The sequence below is a fragment of the Catharus ustulatus genome, chromosome 21 (genome assembly GCF_009819885.2).
Source record: "Catharus ustulatus isolate bCatUst1 chromosome 21, bCatUst1.pri.v2, whole genome shotgun sequence".
NCBI lineage: Eukaryota > Metazoa > Chordata > Aves > Passeriformes > Turdidae > Catharus > Catharus ustulatus.
In genome coordinates, this window is record NC_046241.1 from 7,668,039 (window position 1) to 7,686,825 (window position 18,787).

Here is an 18,787-nt window from a genome sequence, read left to right on the forward strand (position 1 = left end):
AAACAAGTCTAAACTCCTGTTTGCAGAGGGGTGTTTCTGTTTGACAGGCCACAACCATTTCATCAGCGTGTCCAAATTCTAAATATGACCTTTGGGTTAGACCAGACCTAGAACAATACAAGCCCAAGTCCACTCCAGCAGCCTGAGCCCTGCACCAGGCTCAGGATGGACAGTGGGGAAAGTGTCAGCTCTGAGCCCTGATGTGACTCCAGAGCAGGAATGAGGGGGGATATTTTTTGGGGTGCTCAGTCCAGTGTGGAGGGATCCTACACAGCTCCTCCTGCTCTGATTTTTAGGTTTATTCTAGAACAGAGCAGCGCAGTGGTGCAGGCGCCAGCTGGAGTTTCTAGGTCACAGCAAGCGTGGTTAATGCAGGGCTGAGGCAGCCAGGCGTGCTGCAGGCTGCCAGCATTCCTCTGCCACCCCAATCCCCATCCTCACGGGGCTCAGCTCTGCCCCAAAACCTCCCCTCGGGCTTGGGAAGCACCACCAGCACCTGAACCTGAAGCACCCAGATGCCCCTGCTGGGCAGAGCTGTCCTGAGCTCTCCCCTTGGCCACCCCCTGCCTCAGTTTCCCCACCCTGATGGCACAGCAGTTTGGGATGGGTGAGCTTGTCCCCAGAGTGGCCAAGGGAGGTGGCCACGCTCTGGCTGGTGGCCACAGGGCTCGAGGGGCAGTCCCAGGGCCAGGGCAGGTGGCTTCACACGGTGACAGGAGCTGCTGCTGGCAGAGAGCAGCCAGCAAACACTGAGGGCAGCCACCCCCACGCTGTGTTTGCTCAGAGCCCGGCTTGTGGGGGAGAATTGTGGCAGCAGCTGCTCTGGCTGGGGGAAAAAAATCAGAATAATGAATAATACCCCGTGCCTGGTGTGTCCCCCCCACTCCTGGGACAGGCCAGGGGCTGTGCAGGGCTGGAGCCAGCTGTGCTGGCCATGGCTGGGATTTATTCTCCTGTTAAAGCCCCTGGAATGCAGATCCTGCTCTGGTTACTGCACCTGGCTGTGGCTGGGCATGCTGGATCAATGCCCCATTCATTCCTGAGCTGGCAGAGCCTGCACTGGAGCACCCCCAGGAGAAGATTTTGGCACAAAGCTGAGTGGAGGCACCCACCTGTCATCTCCAGCCACTCCACAGGGGCTCAGTGTCCCTACCCTGGGCTGGCAGGGATGTCCCCAGAGGCAGGATAAATGGGAGCAGATTTTTGCACTGCCCAGCTCTTGGTTCCAGGCTCCAGTGCTGCATTTGGCAGCCCAGCTGTGCCATGGCCATTCCACCCAGCCAGGGCCAGGCTGGGGCTCAGCACCAGCAGGGGAGGGCCCAGGCACCCAAATCTGGTATTTCACACGTGGTGAATGCTGGAGAGATTCCCTTAGACCAAACAGCCACAAGGAAAGTTTATCCCAAGCAGGGTCAGCAGGTTTAATACCCAGCTGGGCAGCACCTTCCCAAACCAGCATCCAAAACTGAGTGCCCAGCTCATGTCCTGATTCTCTGAGTAAAACCCCTCTGCTCATTGCTACATCCCCTTCCAGCTGACCCTGGGAAAAACCAAGCACTGGGGACTTCAAGAGTGGAAAAAATTAATGTTCTGAATTAAATGACATGGCAGCTCACAGGGATGTCACATCCCTGCTCAAGGTGAAGCTCTTGGACACCTCAGGTTTTTATAACTTCTTGCTCTGGAACACGCTGCTGCCTGCAGGGCCAGGTGGGATTCTGGAATGTGACAGTCTGGAGTGACTAAAAGCCATGGAAAATCAGCCTCTATTTCACCCTGCAGGGGTTCAGCTGGAAAAGGAGTCACAGGAAAGCTCCTGGATGGGACAACTGCAGTGGCAGCTGCTCCAGGAATGAGAAGGAACTCGACAGGCACCACAGGAGGGATCCACTCCAAGTTTTGGAGGGGTAAAAACACTCACTGTTCATGCCAGGAATCAGGAAGGATCCATCCCTGGGAGCACCTGGATGGGCAAAGCCACCCCTGAGCCCCAGTGCAGCCAAGGGGGTTTTAGTGACAACAACCCTGACACAATCCTGACCCCTCTGGCACATTAAAAACCATGGCTGGAAAGAAAAAAAAAACTATCAGCAAAATTACACTTTATTTTGTTGGGTTTTTTTTTTTTTCTGTTGGGGAATTTACTTTGATGAATTGTAACTTAAAAAAGGCCTGGAAAAACCACATGCAAAAGGGTTTCTAAGTAGCAGCTAAAGTTTCTATTCCAGCATTACAAGCTATTCCAAAATGGTTTCCAAATTCCCAGCTATAAACTATTCCATTAAACAAACAGTTTTATCTTTAAACCCCCTCCACCCTACCCCAGTTAGTGCAGTGCAAAGGAAAAACCCAAGGAATTTACATATTATTTTCCAACGTATCCCATTGCGATTCCAAACGATCCGCGACGAACTAAAATAATACATACAATTTTCTCGCCATCATAAAAAAACATTTCCCTTTCTTATTCACAGATATATTTGTGGCAAATGGCTGAATAATTACTTACAAACAGAACAATCTCTCTCTTTTTTTTTTTTTTTTTTTAACAAGTTTCTTACACCAGTAAACACAAGAGGGAGAGTTCTCTGGGGGGGTTGGCAGGGCAGGCAGAGGGTGGGGGTCCCTTTGGGGTGTAAGGGACAGGGCTGTGCTCTCCCTTGCCACCTTACAAAATTGGCCACGTTGAACAGGAGGGGCTGTAAGGCTTTAGGATGAGAGGCAGAGCAGGAGCCACCAGGGGTTTGTGTGTCCCATCCACCCAAATTCCCCCCCCCAGCTCCAGCACAGCCTCTGGAATGGGAATGGCACCCTCTGCTCTGCACAGGGAATCCGCAGCTCCCTGCTGGCTGCTCCCCTCAAACGGAGCATGGAGGGGCTGCCTGGGAGGGGTTAGCACCAAACAGTACCTTGGGAATGCCCTGAGCCCCCCCTGTCCCTGTCAGCTCCTGTGTGCCCCAGCCAGACCCTGCTGCACCCCCAGAGCTCCAGGAGGAGCAGGAGCAGGGCAGGGTGGCTCTGGGCTTCTCACTGAGCAGCACTGTGCAATTCCCTTGTCCTTGAGAGATCCAAACTCTTCCATTTCTTATCCCAAGCATGGTTCTGCTGCTCTGTTTGCATCAGCACTGCTCACCCAGCCCACGCTGGCATCTCCCAGATCCCACACCAGAACACGATGCTGCACAGCCAGACCACCACAAATCCCAGGGGAAAAACATCAGGGCATGGAAGCACCAGCTCAAAATATTCAGAGAAGCAGCTCCTGGGGCTCAGATAGAGGAAAGTTGATCCCTGTCACGCTCCCACACGTGTATTTTGTTTGTATTTGCACTTTGGCAAGGGCAGACTCGGACAGAGGGTGCTCAGGACACAGTGGGAATGTCACAACACACAGACCTTTACTTGACAGCAGCAGCAGGAACAGCCTGTGGGAGGAAGAGCGGGGGGCAACGCTGCCAGCCCCCAAAAGTGCACACAGCTGGGCAGAGGAGATGCTTTCACAGCTCAGGGACAGCATCCAGGACTTGCTCCCATAGCCCTTATTCAGGTGGGTTTGCCCTGAGCTCATGAGGTGGGATTTGTCACAGCTGCAAGGAAAATCAGTCTGGCTTGGGGGGGTCCTGCTGCCAGCAAGGGGAGGACAGACCCAGGGACACATCCTCTGCTTTGGTGGCCTCTGAAACCCTTGTGTGGAGCACATCTCCAGTCCTGCAATGCACAGAGACCTCCTGCTCACCAGTGGGACCAGTCTGCTCCCTGGGCACCCCCCTGGCAGCAAGGCTGGTGGGACTGAGGTGACTGTCAACAAAACGGGTTTGGGGGTGCCAAAATGGCTCTTCCCCCTCCTGAAGGTCCACCAAAATGGTCACAAACCCTCTCCTCCTCCCAGGCCAGGTGTCCCCACCCTGCCCCTCACCCTGGCCACCACCCATGGCTGCCAGGGCCACTACCAAAATCCTGACCTGGGGAACCACCTGAGTGCTGTGGCCAGGGGGGTCTGCGCTGCCTCTTTGGGGCTCCCTCCCCTGGAACCCCCAAAATTCTCCCCAGGCACAAAACCTTCAGCCTCACCCTCTCACCACCATCCCCAGGGTGGCTTTTAAAACCCCTTGAGGCAGCAGAGGGGTGCAGCCCCCCCAGCCTGGTGGGCAGCCCAGAGTCTGTGAGCTCTGTCCATGCGGGGAGAGCGCGGCTCTCCCGGGGCTCTCCCGCAGCCGCTCCACCAGCGCCATCCCATCAATCTTCTGTACACGGAACGGGGGCAGCCTGCACGGATTGGGGGTCGTGAGGGGCTGCAGGGGCAGTCCTGGGAGGTGTCCAGCACGGGGACAGTGTGCTCGGGCTGCAGCTGCTGGCTCCGGGCGCTCGATGACTTCCAGCGGGCACGGCCGCGGTCACTGCACCCCCTCCTCCTCCACGTAGGTCGAGGGGAACCAGCCCACCTGTGGGGGGACAGCAGAGGTGAGATCAGGGCTGGAAGCTCAAGGGGAACAGCAAAAAGCCTGGAGTTCAAGGATTTGGACAACTCATGGGGTTGTTGGTGTGTCCTGTGCATGGACACTGTGATGCTTTGGGGCTCTTCCAGGTTGTGATTTTATAAAGGAGCTCCTGTCCTGTCACTGGGATTATTCCCCTGCCATAAAGTGCTGTTGCCAGATCCTGGTGGGAGCCATCACCCTGATTTGGGATGGAGTAACTCCTGTACATCACCTTGGACACGCTGCCTGGAGGGGTCAGGGCAGGAAAAATCTGTCAGAATCTGTCACCAGGCTGCTGTGCCTTCCCCCCTGGGACAGACACCCCTCACAAGCAGGTTTAGGGACGATCAGACCCTCCCATCCACCTGTGTGTCACTGTCACTGTGACAAATGGCCACACAGAGCTGGCTCTCAGGGGGTGACAGCCCATCCAGAGCCCAGGAAACAGAGAATGAGGGACACACACCCTTCCCTCTGCCATCCTGACAGCAGGGAGATCTCCCAGGGCAGAAATGGGACAGGGAGATCTCCCAGGGCAGAAATGGGGCAGGGAGGATGCACAGAAATGGGACAGGGAGATCTCCCAGCGCAGAAATGGGACAGGGAGATCTCCCAGCACAGAAATGGGACAGGGAGGATCTCCCAGGGCAGAAATGGGACAGGGAGGATGCACAGAAATGGGACAGGGAGATCTCCCAGCACAGAAATGGGACAGGGAGGATGCACAGAAATGGGACAGGAAGGATCTCCCAGCACAGAAATGGGACAGGGAGATCTCCCAGCGCAGAAATGGGACAGGGAGATCTCCCAGCACAGAAATGGGACAGGGAGGATCTCCCAGCACAGAAATGGGACAGGGAGATCTCCCAGCGCAGAAATGGGACAGGAGTCTCTCTGGGTGCACTCACCCTTCCGTTGGTTTCCCCCTTCCACCATCCCTGGTCCCCTCCAATCCTGCTGTAGATCTTCACCACGTCCCCCTCCCGCAGCGACAGCTCCCGCATGTCCCGCGCCGCGAAGTTGTACCGAGCCACCGCCGTGCCTATGACCCGGGGGGTGAACACTGCAGGGACAGAGCACAGCCTCAGGAGCAGCCCCACGCTGGCTGAAAGCTTGGGGAAAGCTTGGACAGGTTCAACCTGGGTTTTCCAACCTGGAGCTGCTGGGATGGAGGGGTGAGAGCTGAGCTGGGCAGCCCTGCACGGTCTGGGGTTAAACTGGGTTCCTGCTGGGCTTTGAAGGGCTTTGTGGGCTTGGGGAGGCACTCTCTGCTGGTCAGGGGCTTGGTAGGGATCACTGGGGTGAAGGGCACTTTTGTGAGTGGTAAAAGAAAGGATTCCATAGGAATACACCATCATTAACAAAGAAATAATGGAAAAATCCTGTCCAGTTCTCAGCGTGAGGTCTGGGAGGTTCCCTCGTGGAGCTGCCCCCACCTGATGGAACCTCCTGGACAAAAGACTTTGTCAATCCACTTGGATTTAAGCTACTTCAAAACCAGAGTTCCTGGGAATGGATTCTCCTAGAGGTGTTGAGCAAATCCTGTGTGCTTTGCCATGAGGAGGAACCAGCTCCCAGCCTGGGACTTCCCTGCTCCTGTCCCTGCCAGGGAGCAGCCTTGGGAACTTGGTGCCATTAGAGACCAAACGGTGCCAAACTCCAACCTTGGGATGAGGAGATGGCCCCAGGAGCCATCCCAGACCTCCACCAGCACAGCCCCAGCCCCAGGGATCTCCATCACTTCAGGCAGGGGATGCTCAGGGGAAGCACAAGGAGGGGGGAGGCAGGGGCAGCACTCAGCATTCCTGCCCCAAGGTCTGGGCATGGGGAAAAAGGCTGGAGAACAACAGTGGAGGAGCAGGATGGGCAGAGGAGGAGAAAAATGCACTTTGAAGTTGGCAAAAAATAGATAAACATCTTGAGGGGATGTTGTGTTTCACTCCCCTCTTTCTCCCAGGATTTCCAAGGGTTAATTTCAATTATAAAAGTGTGCAAACCAAGGTTGAACGAAGTTTGAGGGAAAGCTTTGCCCAGGTTTTCAGCTCTTGGGGTGGGAGGAGATGAGGATGGTGATGAGATGGTTTGGACACACAATGTGCAACCACTGGAGGGTTCATCCATCCTGGCCAGGCAGCCAGGCTGGAGAATGGGCAGAAATCATGGGCAGAAATCATGGGCAGAAATCATGGGCAGAAATCATGGCAGCTTTGAGCTCTTTCATCAGGAGCTTGCTCAGAGCCCCTTGCTGCACAGGTCACTCCCTGCAATACTTCCTGTGCAGTCAGAGAACCCCAAAATCCCAGATTTATGCTTGAAAAGTTAAATGTTCTTCCCAAACACGGCACCAAGGAAGGCACACATGGCTCTGCTGGGGATTTTGTCTGCCCAGATAACAACTTCAATGGGAAGAAAATCTGGCAGGATTTTGCTGTGATCCCATCAAGAAGGAGGATGACACCTGGAAAAGCTGTGGCACTCTGTGCAGGGACAGAGCCCCAGAACACCCCTGACAGCACAGGTGTGTCCCTGTCCCCTCAGCAAGGGGCTCCTGAGCAGCCTCAGATGCCAGAGCTCCAACCCTGCAGGGCACTGGGATGTTCTCCTGCAGGACAGGGAGGGTGACACTGGGACAGGGCGATGCTGGTGACACACATGGGGTAAGCAGGTCGAGCTTGAAGTACATCATGAGATCCCAAAGTGCTACATCCACTTTGTTTTTGTTAATTTAACCCCTTTTCTCAAACAAGCAACAAGTCCATCTCCTCCCTGCCTCGATTTTGGGGAGAGGGGGGGTTTGCATTTTGCTGCCAACCAAGCCATGGTTAATTAAATTAATTAATTTCCCAGGGCAGCACTGGGGACCCCCTGACTGCCTGTGGGATGGAGGGACAGGGGGACCCAGAGGTCCCACTGGTGATGGCTTTCAAGCTGGGGATGGTGGCAGGTCTCTCCAGCAGGGAGAGGCACTGGTACCTGACCAGAAGGGACTGGAGGAGCTCTGAGAAGAAAAGTTGAGGCCCTGAGGACTGAGAAAAGAAAAGTTGTAGGAAGCGCAGGAGGCTGCAAAGAGGTTAGAGAGAAACAGAAAGAGGCAGAACACGCATTAAAAAGGAAATTAAAATAAAATATTATAAGGCACAATGCTTTAAAAGCTGATGGAGGGGTACAGGGCAAAGCATGCAGAGGGGCTTGTGCAGGGCTCAGAGCTGGGACAGCTGAGAAAAGGTCTGGCCACAGCCCCACAGCCACTGGGGGCTCAAAATTCATCCTAGGGTTGTATTTATTGCAAAAAGATATTTAGGCAGTTTTTAAAACCCATCTTTCTTTAGCATTCTTTTCTAATTATACCATGGAAAAAAGTATTTAAAAGTGATTTTTCCCCACAAAGCAGTCAGCTCTGCATTCAGGCTTTTGGACAAAACATTTCTTGCATTTTATTGCACCTTTTTCTTCCCATTTGTTTTGTTTTTTCCTTTCTTTTTCTTCTAGACACAGACTTACCCTTTCACCCATCACCTCCATTAAAGGATTCAAACCACCACAAGCCAAACCATTAAAACACAAAAATCTCACATGGGTGGGAAAGCCAGGACAAATCCCACCAAGTGACACATCACATCCCTGCTCCCAGCCAGAGGGTGGGCAAAGCACAGGGTGAAAACCCACAGGAGGGGGAGCAGCCTGTCCCAGCAGTGTCCCTTCAGAGAGCAGCAGTGATCCCAGCCACCCCATCCTGAAAACACCACCAACCCAGAGCTGATGTGCAAACTGAGCAGCTCCAGCCCTGTGTGAAGCTGTGAATTCCTCCATCCAGTGCTGCTGCAGCTGGCTGGAGGGGCAGGAGCTGGGCTGGGCTGGGCTGTACCTGGGGAGCGGGTGAAGCTCCTGGAGGTAGAGCGCTCCCGGGATTTGTAGGGGTATTTCAGGGTGGTGTCCAGCTGCTTGAAGCTCTCCTTCAGAGAGTGGCTCTGGTAGTACTCAACCAGCTCCTGGGAAGGAAGGAGAGGCACCTGGCTGTCTCTGCCACCCCCTGCATGACTGGCAGAGTCATGCCACAAGGGGGAACAAAAACCCACCAGCAAACTTTCGAACTTCTTGGCTTCTGTGATGTGAATCCAGTTGTCCTTCTCCACCACCTTGATGTGCTTCACCTCCTCATTGAACCTGCCAACAGCAAGGGAACTCAGACAAACAGCCACCTCCTCCAGCCCTGGCTGGTCCTCTGTGAGTGAGGAATGTTGAATTGGTAAATTCCTAGAGGGGAATCACTCACTTAATGCTGATGGCAAAGCGCTCGGCCTCGGCCGGCCGCTCCCGGATCAGGTAGGTGCCGCTGACGTGGGACTTGAGCAGGTTGTCTGTCTGATGCCTCTCCATGTTCCCTGCAAACCTGAGCCCAGAGCTTCATTAGTTCATTCAATTCATTCAAATAAACTAGTATCTTGCAACAGTCATCTTTTGGATAGAAAGGAGACATCTTTTTTAACAAGGCAGGGGGAGAAACATCTGAAATATCCAGAGCAGGAGGGAAAGTGCCCTGAGATACGCGAGAAGCTGCTGAGCCACTGAACCACACAGAGAGTGGCCTCCTTCCTTTGAAGTACCTGACACCTGGAAAAACCCACTAATTGGGAATCAGTCGCCAGGTTAATGAGGCCTCAGCAAGAGCTGGAGAGCGGGGATAATTTACAACCATGAATTCATAAACCTGGCTGGAGCTGGGGAGAAGGAGCAGCAGGCAAGCCAAGGCAGGAGTTGCCTCCTTCCTCCCACTAAGAGGAACCAGCATCTCTCAATTTGCCTCTGACCCTCTCCATCAGTGAAGAGCTCCCCAAAGCTGCTGCCAGAGCTTTCAACACCCAACCACCACCGTGGCAGCTGCTCCACAGAGAAAGCAGGATGCAGAGCACTGCTGGTCTGCATGGAGAATTCCTTCCTGGGGTGGATTTCTGAGCAAGCACCAAGCAAAAGGCCAGGCTGGTTTATGTTCCCTGTGCTCCAGGTGGGATTTGCCCACTCACCACGGGTACGCCGTGTAGTCGATCTCCCGCGAGGGCGGCCGGCTGTTGGGGGGCTGCAAATGGAGAATTGCTCATTAGTGCAGGGCCAGCAGCTCCTCAGGCTGTGGGATGCTCCTCTCCATGGAATGCTTCCCTCTGCCAAGCCATCCCTGCATTCTGGGCAGTGGAGGGCAGTGTTGTAGCTGAGCATCCCTCAGCTCCCAGCTGGGATGAGCAGGCTGTGTTTGTTCATTTACCTGAGTGGTTTTTAATTGGGAAGCAGCTGACAACATTACAGCAAGCAGCTAAAAGCAATTAAAACAAACCAAATGCAGTTTTCCTGCACTGGGTCTGATCTCCAGCACTCAGCTCTCGAGTCAGCCCTGCAGAGAGGGAACAGAGCTGGATGTGATCATGCCAACCCAGCCTGGGGAACAGGGCTGGGACTGCCCTGAAGTGTGGGATGAGGAATCACCTTCCCTGCCAGCCAGAGCTTTCACTGAAGGTCCAGGGAAGGACTGAGGTCTTGAGGAGAATGCTGAGAAAAGTGACAGGGACAACCCCACCACCTGGCACTCCCAGCTCCATCTCCTCTCTGGCACTTACCCTGGCATCCACGGGGCAGGGTTTCACCGAGGAGCTGGGGAAATAACCCGACTTCTTCGTCTGCAGCAGCCTCCCCTGCAAAGCCAAGCTGGCCATCAGGCTGGGAGTGCACTGGGAGCACTGGTGGCACTGGCTCCCAACCCCCAGCACACCCCTGCACCAGGAAAGCTCACAAATAAAAGGGATAATGCACTGGTTTGGAAGTTCCCAGGAGTTTCCCAAGAGGAATGGCTCTCACCTCCCACCAGGGAGAGTCGGGGTCCCCCCTGAGCAGCTCGATCACATCCCCAATTTGAAAGGTCAGCACTGGCTTCCCAGGAGGGGCTGGGGTTCCATGGTAATTCTGAACAGCCACCATTTTAGGACCTGGCAGAGAAGCAGAACAGTTTCACAACTTTGTCCCTGCTGAAAAAAAAAACCAAAAAAAAAAAAAAAAAAAAAAAACAACAACACCCCTCCTGAAGCCTGTTCCTCCTTATCCCCTGACATGGCTCAGCAGGCAGGATTTAGGGGCAGGAAACATGAAAGCAGAAAGGAATGGTGTCCACACTGAATGTTCTTGGCTCCTGCACTTACATGCATGATTGAGTTCCCTGAGCAAAAATAAACCCAGGAAGGACCCAGCCAAGCTGCAGCTCCCACCTCTGCACCTGGTTTGAGCCCCACTGAGGCACAGGAGCAATGCCTGGCCAGCACCCAGCCCTGCCAGGCTCAGCAGTGACAATTGCAAAAGGGGACAGTGGACACTCAGCTCCACTCCACAGCAGCTGGACCTGGCACTCCAACGCCCCTGAAGCTCCCAGTCAAAGTCCACTTGTCTGGCCAACAACTGCACATTAAATAAACTTCCCCCACTGCACCAAACCCACAGTGTTTATCCTCAGAATGCCTCCCCACCTCTGCCTCTCCCCTCCCAGCAAGAGCACTCTGTGCTTGTTTTGTTGGTGTTTTTTTGTTGTTTTTTTTTTAACCACAAATTTGATTCAGGTTTCTTTTTTGCCGGGCTTGGCTTTCCTTCCATCAGAAACAGCACAAAAACAAATTGTTCTTCTCCTTTGAGCCAGAGCAGGGGCAGGGCAGGCCCAGAGCTCTGTCCAGGCAAGTTTTAAGCACAGGAAGATAAAAGTTTTGTGACTGACAGCCCCATCAGAGCACACTGGACATGCCAGCAGGGAGATGCTCCCCATCAGCAACAAAATCCTTCCAGAGCACAGCTGGGGGCTGGTTTGGCACAAGGATGTTGTGCTTGGGATGGGCAGAAGCACCCAAAGAAATGAAGTGGCAGCAGGGACAGCACAGACCCCATGGCCCCATTGCCACAAGGGTGCACAGTGCCCTTCTGCAGGCTCTAAAGCTCTTTCCTGCTTTTGGAAGGAGCCTCCTCCTCCTCCCACACCCTCAGTGCTGCCACAAGCTCTGCCTGCCCTCCTGTCACACAGCAATGTCCTTACCAGGTCCTGCACCCAGGGAATCCTGCAAAGAGAGAGGAAAAAGGCTCAGTGAGGGCACATCAGCCTCAGCTCTCCCCACCTGATGCCACTGGGATGAGGAAACCTCTCCCCAAATCTCTGCTGCTACCCAAACTGAGCCAGTTTTAGGCTGGAGAGGAGCCCACTGGCCAGTGCTGGCCCTTCCCACCCCCAGACTGGACCAGGACAGGGGGTGAGGAAAGAGCCAAACCACGTACCTGCTCTGCTGAAGAACCTGCAAGAGCAATGGTGGGATAAAGGATTAATTAAACAGGCAACAAACTCAATTTCCTGTTCTTCTTGATGCTCTGAGTGTCAACAAAGCAGCAGCAGGGTGAGAATTTGACGCAGGAAGCCCCCAAAGCAGAGGTGGAGAGATTTGAGTCACTCCTCTGCTCCAGGAGGGCAGGGACTGCAGCCAGACAGGGGCATTTCCTCACTGCCACAAAGTTCTGCAGGTTTGTTTCTTCCTCCCTCCACTCCTCACCCAAAACCTCTCCAAATCCACCCTGGGCTGAGCATCACCAGCTGAGTCCCAGCTTTGCCCAAGGACACAAAGTTTTGCTGTACTTTGGGATATTTGGGGTGCAGAGAGGAGCTCTCTCCTCATCAGAAACGCTCTCCCTGCTGCAACCATCCTGATTTCACTGACAAATGATGAGGAACTGATCATGTCTCTAAAATGCCCACCCACAAGAGCTGGAGCTGCCCCCACTGCACAGAGTGATTCTCTGCCCATCCATGGCATGCAGCTCTTTGTTTTGGAGAATTCTGGCTGCTTTGTTTGTATTTTAAACCACCAGCCAACAAGAATTAACAGCCCTGGCAGGTGGGTGGGAGCACACTTGTATTTTTTAATGCATTAACCAACATCAGTGCTTTATAAAGTGAATTTCTCAGATCATTCATGTGTGGCAATGAGCTGCCCATTAAATAACTCACCCATCTTGCAGGGAGGAATAATCTCCAAGCACTCCTTGTGAGCACCTGCTCCACATTTGGGACAAAGATAGCCCTGGTAGAAAGTTCCTCTATGCCACAAGAAGAAAAAAACAACAAAAAGGTCAGAAAATCCTAATCCAGCCTCAGCTTTGAGATTTTCCTTTCCATGTTTTAATGCAGCTCAGTTGTTGCTCACCTCAGGAACATCCTGCAGGCTTTGCAGTTGGTTGTCTTCTCAAATGTGTACATCTGGAAGTTGTGGTGATTTGCATTGGCTTTCTCTGGCTTTATGTTGGACCTGAGGGAAAGGAGCTGGGGGTTATCAGCCTGTCCCCATGTTGGCATTTCAGTCTGAGCTAGGAAATGCAGTGTGAAAGGAGATCAGGGCTTGGTTGTGGAGAGAGGATTTTGCCCATTTCTGCCCCTGGGACAAGAATAATGGATTTATCCTGAGTCAATCATCAGCCCCAACCCTGCTCTGCTCAGGACCAGCTCCTGCAGCACCACCCTCCCTCCAGCACCAGGCTGAGGTGTCCTTTCAGACACTCACAGAAAGGTTTGGGTTGGAGGAGACATTTCAAATCATCCCATCCCAAAAATCCTCACCTCACCCCATCCCATCCCAAAAATCCTCATCTCATCCCATCCCATCCCATCCCATCCCATCCCATCCCATCCCATCCCATCCCATCCCATCCCATCCCATCCCATGGGCAGGGACATTTCCATTGTCCCAAAGCTCTCTCCAGCCTGGCTTTGGACACTTCCAGGGATCCAGGGGCTTCTCTGGGCACCCTGTGCCAGGGCCTCACCACCCTCCCAGGGCAGAATTCCTTCCCAGTGTCCCATCTCAGTTTCAGAGACAAAACCCAGTTTCAGAGATGTGGGGATGCTCTGGGGATGCTCAGAGAACATTTCCAAGCTCCCTCTGCACAGGGACTCATCCACCAAGCCCCAGGAGCTTCCCCATCCCAGGTTTTGCTATCAGAGCTGCTCTGCAGTGACCTGATGGCCCAAGACACTTTTCCCCCCTGCCTGGCAAGTGCACCCGGGGCTAGAGCAGCCACTCATGCTCACATGGCCATTTCAAACTGCTCCATCCACTTCCTCTTCATCTCCTCAGTCTTGCAGAAGAACTGGAAGCCTTGTTTCCCCTGCAGGTGGATCAGGTAGAAGCCGTACGACCACTGCAGGAGAAAAGAGAGCAGGTCTCACAGAGAGCACACCACACTGCCATTCCCACACCCCAGCCACTGCTCTGAGAGCCTGTCCCTGCCCTCCTGCTGAGCCAGGGAGCAGCAGGGGAGGAGGAAGGAGAGCTCCCTGTTTCTCTAACACATCCCAGCTAACGATGCCTGCGCCGCCTCGGCGCTGTGCACCAAACGTGGGGGCAGAGGAGAGAACCCAGATTCTTCTGCTCCACTGCATCCTCCCCAGCCATTCAGCCTGTGCTGACAGCAAGTGACAGCCCAGGAGGGACATCTGACCTGCCCACTGCACATATGCTCAGCCTGTCTCCCAGCACACTGCACACAAACACGGGGGAGCTCTGCTTACCATTTTTCCGTGGGACTAGAAAGCATAGGAGAGCAAAGTGGAAACAGATTTCATTAAAACACAAAGCCAGCAGCATTCCCTCAGCAGCCAAGTGGTAAATTGACTGATTTTACCCCAGTGTCCCTTATCCCATGGTGTGGAAGTGGTGAAGCTAACAGGGCTCTGCTAAAGCAAGGGCTGGGAGGTTTTTCCTGTGTGGCTGCAGAGTGAGCATCAAAGCACAGGAAAATGATGTTCCTTCAGTGCTTCCAGTGCCAATTTTGGCAGCCTGGTGTGCAAAGCTGCCTTGCCAGGCTCCTCCACCCCGCAGCTTGTGGGAGAAAGAACATCCTGCACCTTCCCTCCCTCCCTCCCTCCTGACTCCAACCATCCCAGCCTCCTCAGGGCTCTTCTGCCAGGACACAGGTCAAGGATCCAGCCCAGCCCCACATTAATAAACATTTCCCAATGCTATTTAAGGCTGCCCTGAAAGTTGAGCGTTTGTTTTCCAGCTTTTTCCTATTTTAAAAGGCTAATGAGAACATAGTACCCTGAAACAGCTCCAAAATGCTCTCCAGAGCCAATCCTTGGTCCACCTACCTTCTTAATGTCCTTGTTATTCATGGGGTCATCAGTCATCTTGTGGAAGAGCAGCTCAATAATTTCCTTCAGCTCATAATTGTATCCTTTCCTCTTGCAGACAATCACCACTTTATCAAATAAAAATAAATACCTGCCCAAAGCAAGCAAACAAACAAGGCATTAAAAAAATCCAAGGGGGAAAGGTTTGGGAAGCTCTGAGGAGCTCCACACCCAGCTCTGTTCAATGCTGTGATTTCACATCGATGCTGGGCTATGCCAGTGAAATTCCAGGCAGTAATGAAATAAATTCTGAGAGTGTGGGGCCACTCTGCACTCACCTGTCCTGCTTGGTGTGGTTCACTATGGAGCGCACCTTGAGCTCCCCGTCGATCTTGGGCCTCCCAAACTCCTCCAGCTTCACTTGCTGCAGGGAGCAAAGCAGGGCTCAGCCCCACAGCCAGGCCTGCAGCCATGCTCTGGGACCCCAGGCTGTGTGGATTGCACCCCCCAGCCCTGCCTGAGCTCCTGGGAGCTGCACCAGCCTCACCAAGGGGATGGAGGATGCTCCTGGCATCAACTCCAGGACATCCCTGGAGCTCCAGCACTGGCACCCCAGGGCAAGGCTCAGCACTCAAAGCACTTTTGCAAACCCTTCCCCACTTCCAACAAGCTTTTTTTTTTTTTTTCAGAGGTTTCCACAATAATTAAGGATTTTGTCCCTGTTGAATAACCATCAATTAAAAGTTCATCATTTCCACATTAAATCAAGGCTTAAAGTCCCCAAACCCAGCACCCTCCAGGGCTGCTGTGCCCAGCAATGGGGCTGAGTGTTTGACACCTCTGGAGTTTGGAGGGTGAGTTCTCCTTAAAATACCTGGTTGAAATTTTGGGGATTTGATGCCTTTTTGCATGAGCCCTTCTCCTTCCCTTTCAGCTAATCTCTGTGCTCTCAACAGCCAAAGAAACCCTCTCTTTAAATAGAAGCCAAATAACATCTGGGTCCTCCCTACATTAATAATGTGAGAAAAAGTTGGAGAAATATTTTTTAGGGTAACACCAACAAGAGAAGCCACCTTCCATCCCAGCCAAAGCAGTTTTATGATGGAGCCTCCACCTCTGGATCCTCACCTGAACACCTGGGGATCTTCCAGCACATCAGAATAAGTAGTAATTGCCCAAAAATGCAAATGTGTTAATAATAATCAAATTAAACTGGTTTCAAGAGGAATTTCCAGCTTACCAGGTTTTCTATAGAGCTCTGAAATTCACTTATTTTCTTCAAAGTCTCTTTGTCCCTCTTGACTTCATTGATGTACATGGCCAAGTCCTTAAAAAAAAAGGTGAACAGTGATTTTTACTTTACCAGAACCTCACCCAGGAGAACAAAGATGAGCCTGGCTCCCTGAATCCCTCAGGAATCTGAGCAGGACTGCCCTGCAGGGACAGCTGAGGCTGTTGGAGCTCCCAGTGCTGAGGTGCTGCAATGTTTTCCATTTCCCAGAAGATGGCAATGCATGAATCCATGGATTTGTGCAGCACAAACCCCAAATTTTTATCCATCAAAGACAAGGAGCCATCCCTTCCACTGGAACAACTTCTTGCACCTTTCAGAGTGGGTTTGCTGTGCCTGTTTGCTTCTCATCTGCTCCCTCCTTGACCCCAACAACAGCTCTTGTCACCTTGGATTAAATGTGAGCAGGGGATTTTTTCAGACATGCCCCCGGGTCAGACCCTGCTCAGCTCCCCACACAGAAGGGTTAATGACAGCCCATGATCACAGATCTGGTGACAATACTGCCAACATCACCAAGCCAGGCTGCCAGGGATGGGGATGAGCAGTGACACAAGCAAAAGCCTTCTGAGGCAGGGACACACAGTCACAGGGACACAAAAACCCAGGGACACACAGTCACAGGGAAACACCATTCCAGGGACACACAATCCAAGGGAAACACAACTCCAGGGAAACACAATTCCAGGGACACACCATTCAAGGGAAACACCATTCCAGGGACACACAATCACAGGGACACACCATTCCAGGGACACAAAATTCCAGGGACACACAAACCTAGGGACATGCAAGCCCAGGAACACACAATCACAGGGACACACAGTCACAGGGACACACAATTCCAGGGACACAAAATTGCAGGGACACACAAATCCAGGGACACACCATTCCAAGGACACACAATTCCAGGGAAACACCATTCCAGGGACACAAAATTCCAGGGACACACAATCACAGGGAGATGCAAAATTCCAGGGAAACACCATTCCAGGGAACCACAATTCCAGGGACACAAAATTCCAGGGACACACAGTCCCAGGGAAACACCATTCCAGGGACACAAAATTCCAGGGACACAAAATTCCAGGGACACACAATCCCAGGGAGATGCAAAATTCCAGGGACACACCATTCCAGGGACACACCATCACAGGGACACACAAGACCAGGGACACACAAGACCAGGGACACACAAGACCAGGGTAACACAATCCCAGGGACACACAGTCCCAGGGAAACAGAAGCCCAGGATCAACCAGGACTAGAAAGAACCACATGCAGATGCTGGCTGTGGAGTTTCTCTGGGAGTTCCCTTTCCCCCACCACCACTGGGAACTCAGTTCTGCATTCTCAGGCAGAGGTTTGGTACCTGCACCAAAAAACCCCACCACAAATGATTTTTATTTTTTTTTGTGCAAATCTTGCCTTGCAAAACCAACTATTCAAACAAAATAGAAGGGAGCAGAATCCCTTTGGGAATGTCACTCCATCCACCCCCCTGCACAGCAATGTCTGCTGCCTGCCAGCACAGCAGACAGAAAGGCTGGACTTGTGATGAAAGACATCACTTGGAAGTTAAGCCTTGGTTTGCAGATCAATTAAAACTGTAGTGAATGGCTCCCAAAGCCCCCCGAGCCCAGAACTGCTCCCACACTCTCCTGGTGATGGGGAGGAGGAGAAAGAAACCTCCCTGATGGTTATCAACATCCTCCTGCAACAAATGCTGAGTGTGCAGCAGAGGCAGAGCAAATCTCCCTTTATTTCCAGCAGTGGTGCTGGGTGATGAGGCCAGGAGCAGGGTTTAGCTGCTGTCACCAGGTCCAGCGTTCATCTGAGGCCACAGCACAGGCTGGGAATGCAATGTCCTTCACACAACCTCAGCTCAGAGAGCCACACAGCAGCCCTGGTGCCTGGGCTGGCAGGGATAACGGCTGCAGAGGTCACCCAGCTTATGTAAGAGGCAGGAAATGCAGGCACACAGATCTGCAGCTCTGAGGTGGAAACAAAGTGAGCACAGGGGTGAATCCCTCCAGGGGAAAAACCTGGAGTTAATGAGCATCCTCCAGTCAGCTCTGCTGACAATGGATGTGGTGTGAATGTGTGTGTGGGAAGACAGATCCCAGTCAGAAAACATTTGGATGATTCTACAATTTGATTTTTTGCTGCTGATGGTTTTGCTGAGATTTTGGGGGCTCCAGCTAAAAGCTGTAAAAAAACCCAAAAAACTTCAAGCAAAGCAAACTGTTGATGCCAAAAGTCATCAGCTGTTTAAAACACATCTTCTCTTTAATAAAATAAAATAAAAAAGTGTGGATTAAAGGATTCCCAGCCAGCACCTGGCTACCAGCACCCAGGGAACGCTCCACACACGCAGGCTCCCATCACTGCCACACTCCCTGACTTGCTGATACCTCTGGAGCTCCTCCAAATCCCTCCCAGCAAAAACAAAAGCCGGATCTGGCACAGGCTCTGCACACACAGCAGCAATCAGGGAAAAGTCCTAACTTGTCAACAAAGCCCAGCTCTGCTCCTCAGAGGGGATTTGCTGTGAGGCCACCCCACCAAAGGGCAGATCAATACACACAGGAGTGGCAAAAGGAGCACACTTTGCCTTCCCTCCAGTTCCTGGATGGTTTTTCCATCCAAATTTTTGTTTCACCCCAAAGCCAGCACAGCCCCCTCCTCACTGCCACCCTCCTGTACCTGCATTGCCTCCAGAGCCTCCTTCAGCTGCTGCTTCTCTGGCCGCTCTGAGGAATGGCTGAGCAGCTCCTGAGAAAGCAGAAATGGATTAAAAGGGTTTGGATGTGCTAGGAAAGACACCCAGACCCTGCTTGCACTCCCAGGGTCTGCTGAGTGTTGGCAGGGTGGTGACAGGGA

The 18,787-nt window shown here is 52.8% G+C and overlaps 1 protein-coding gene across 8 annotated transcripts in view; it reads right to left on the reverse strand.

The window, feature by feature from the left end:
• Positions 1-2,085: 2,085 nt before the first annotated feature.
• Positions 2,086-18,787, reverse strand: part of VAV2 (vav guanine nucleotide exchange factor 2) — a 122,368-nt gene continuing 105,666 nt past the window's right edge. For 3 of the 8 annotated variants that reach the window (XM_033077536.2, XM_033077534.2, XM_042779879.1), the window contains 19 exons: positions 18,611-18,679; positions 15,854-15,940; positions 14,952-15,037; positions 14,632-14,764; positions 14,053-14,067; positions 13,573-13,682; positions 12,692-12,793; positions 12,496-12,584; positions 11,772-11,788; positions 11,536-11,557; positions 10,323-10,450; positions 10,085-10,159; positions 9,500-9,552; positions 8,752-8,868; positions 8,555-8,642; positions 8,344-8,467; positions 7,452-7,538; positions 5,387-5,541; positions 2,086-4,442 (listed from right to left, as the gene is read on the reverse strand). In XM_033077536.2, coding sequence (XP_032933427.1) covers positions 4,395-4,442; positions 5,387-5,541; positions 7,452-7,538; positions 8,344-8,467; positions 8,555-8,642; positions 8,752-8,868; positions 9,500-9,552; positions 10,085-10,159; positions 10,323-10,450; positions 11,536-11,557; positions 11,772-11,788; positions 12,496-12,584; positions 12,692-12,793; positions 13,573-13,682; positions 14,053-14,067; positions 14,632-14,764; positions 14,952-15,037; positions 15,854-15,940; positions 18,611-18,679 — 1,605 coding nt within the window. In that variant the 3' untranslated portion in view covers positions 2,086-4,394. Of the gene's footprint in view, positions 4,443-5,386; positions 5,542-7,451; positions 7,539-8,343; positions 8,468-8,554; positions 8,643-8,751; positions 8,869-9,499; positions 9,553-10,084; positions 10,160-10,322; positions 10,451-11,535; positions 11,558-11,771; positions 11,789-12,495; positions 12,585-12,691; positions 12,794-13,572; positions 13,683-14,052; positions 14,068-14,631; positions 14,765-14,951; positions 15,038-15,853; positions 15,941-18,610; positions 18,680-18,787 lie in introns of those variants that run through there. The other 5 variants (XM_033077537.2, XM_033077535.2, XM_033077538.2 and 2 more) reach the window with 4 other exon arrangements.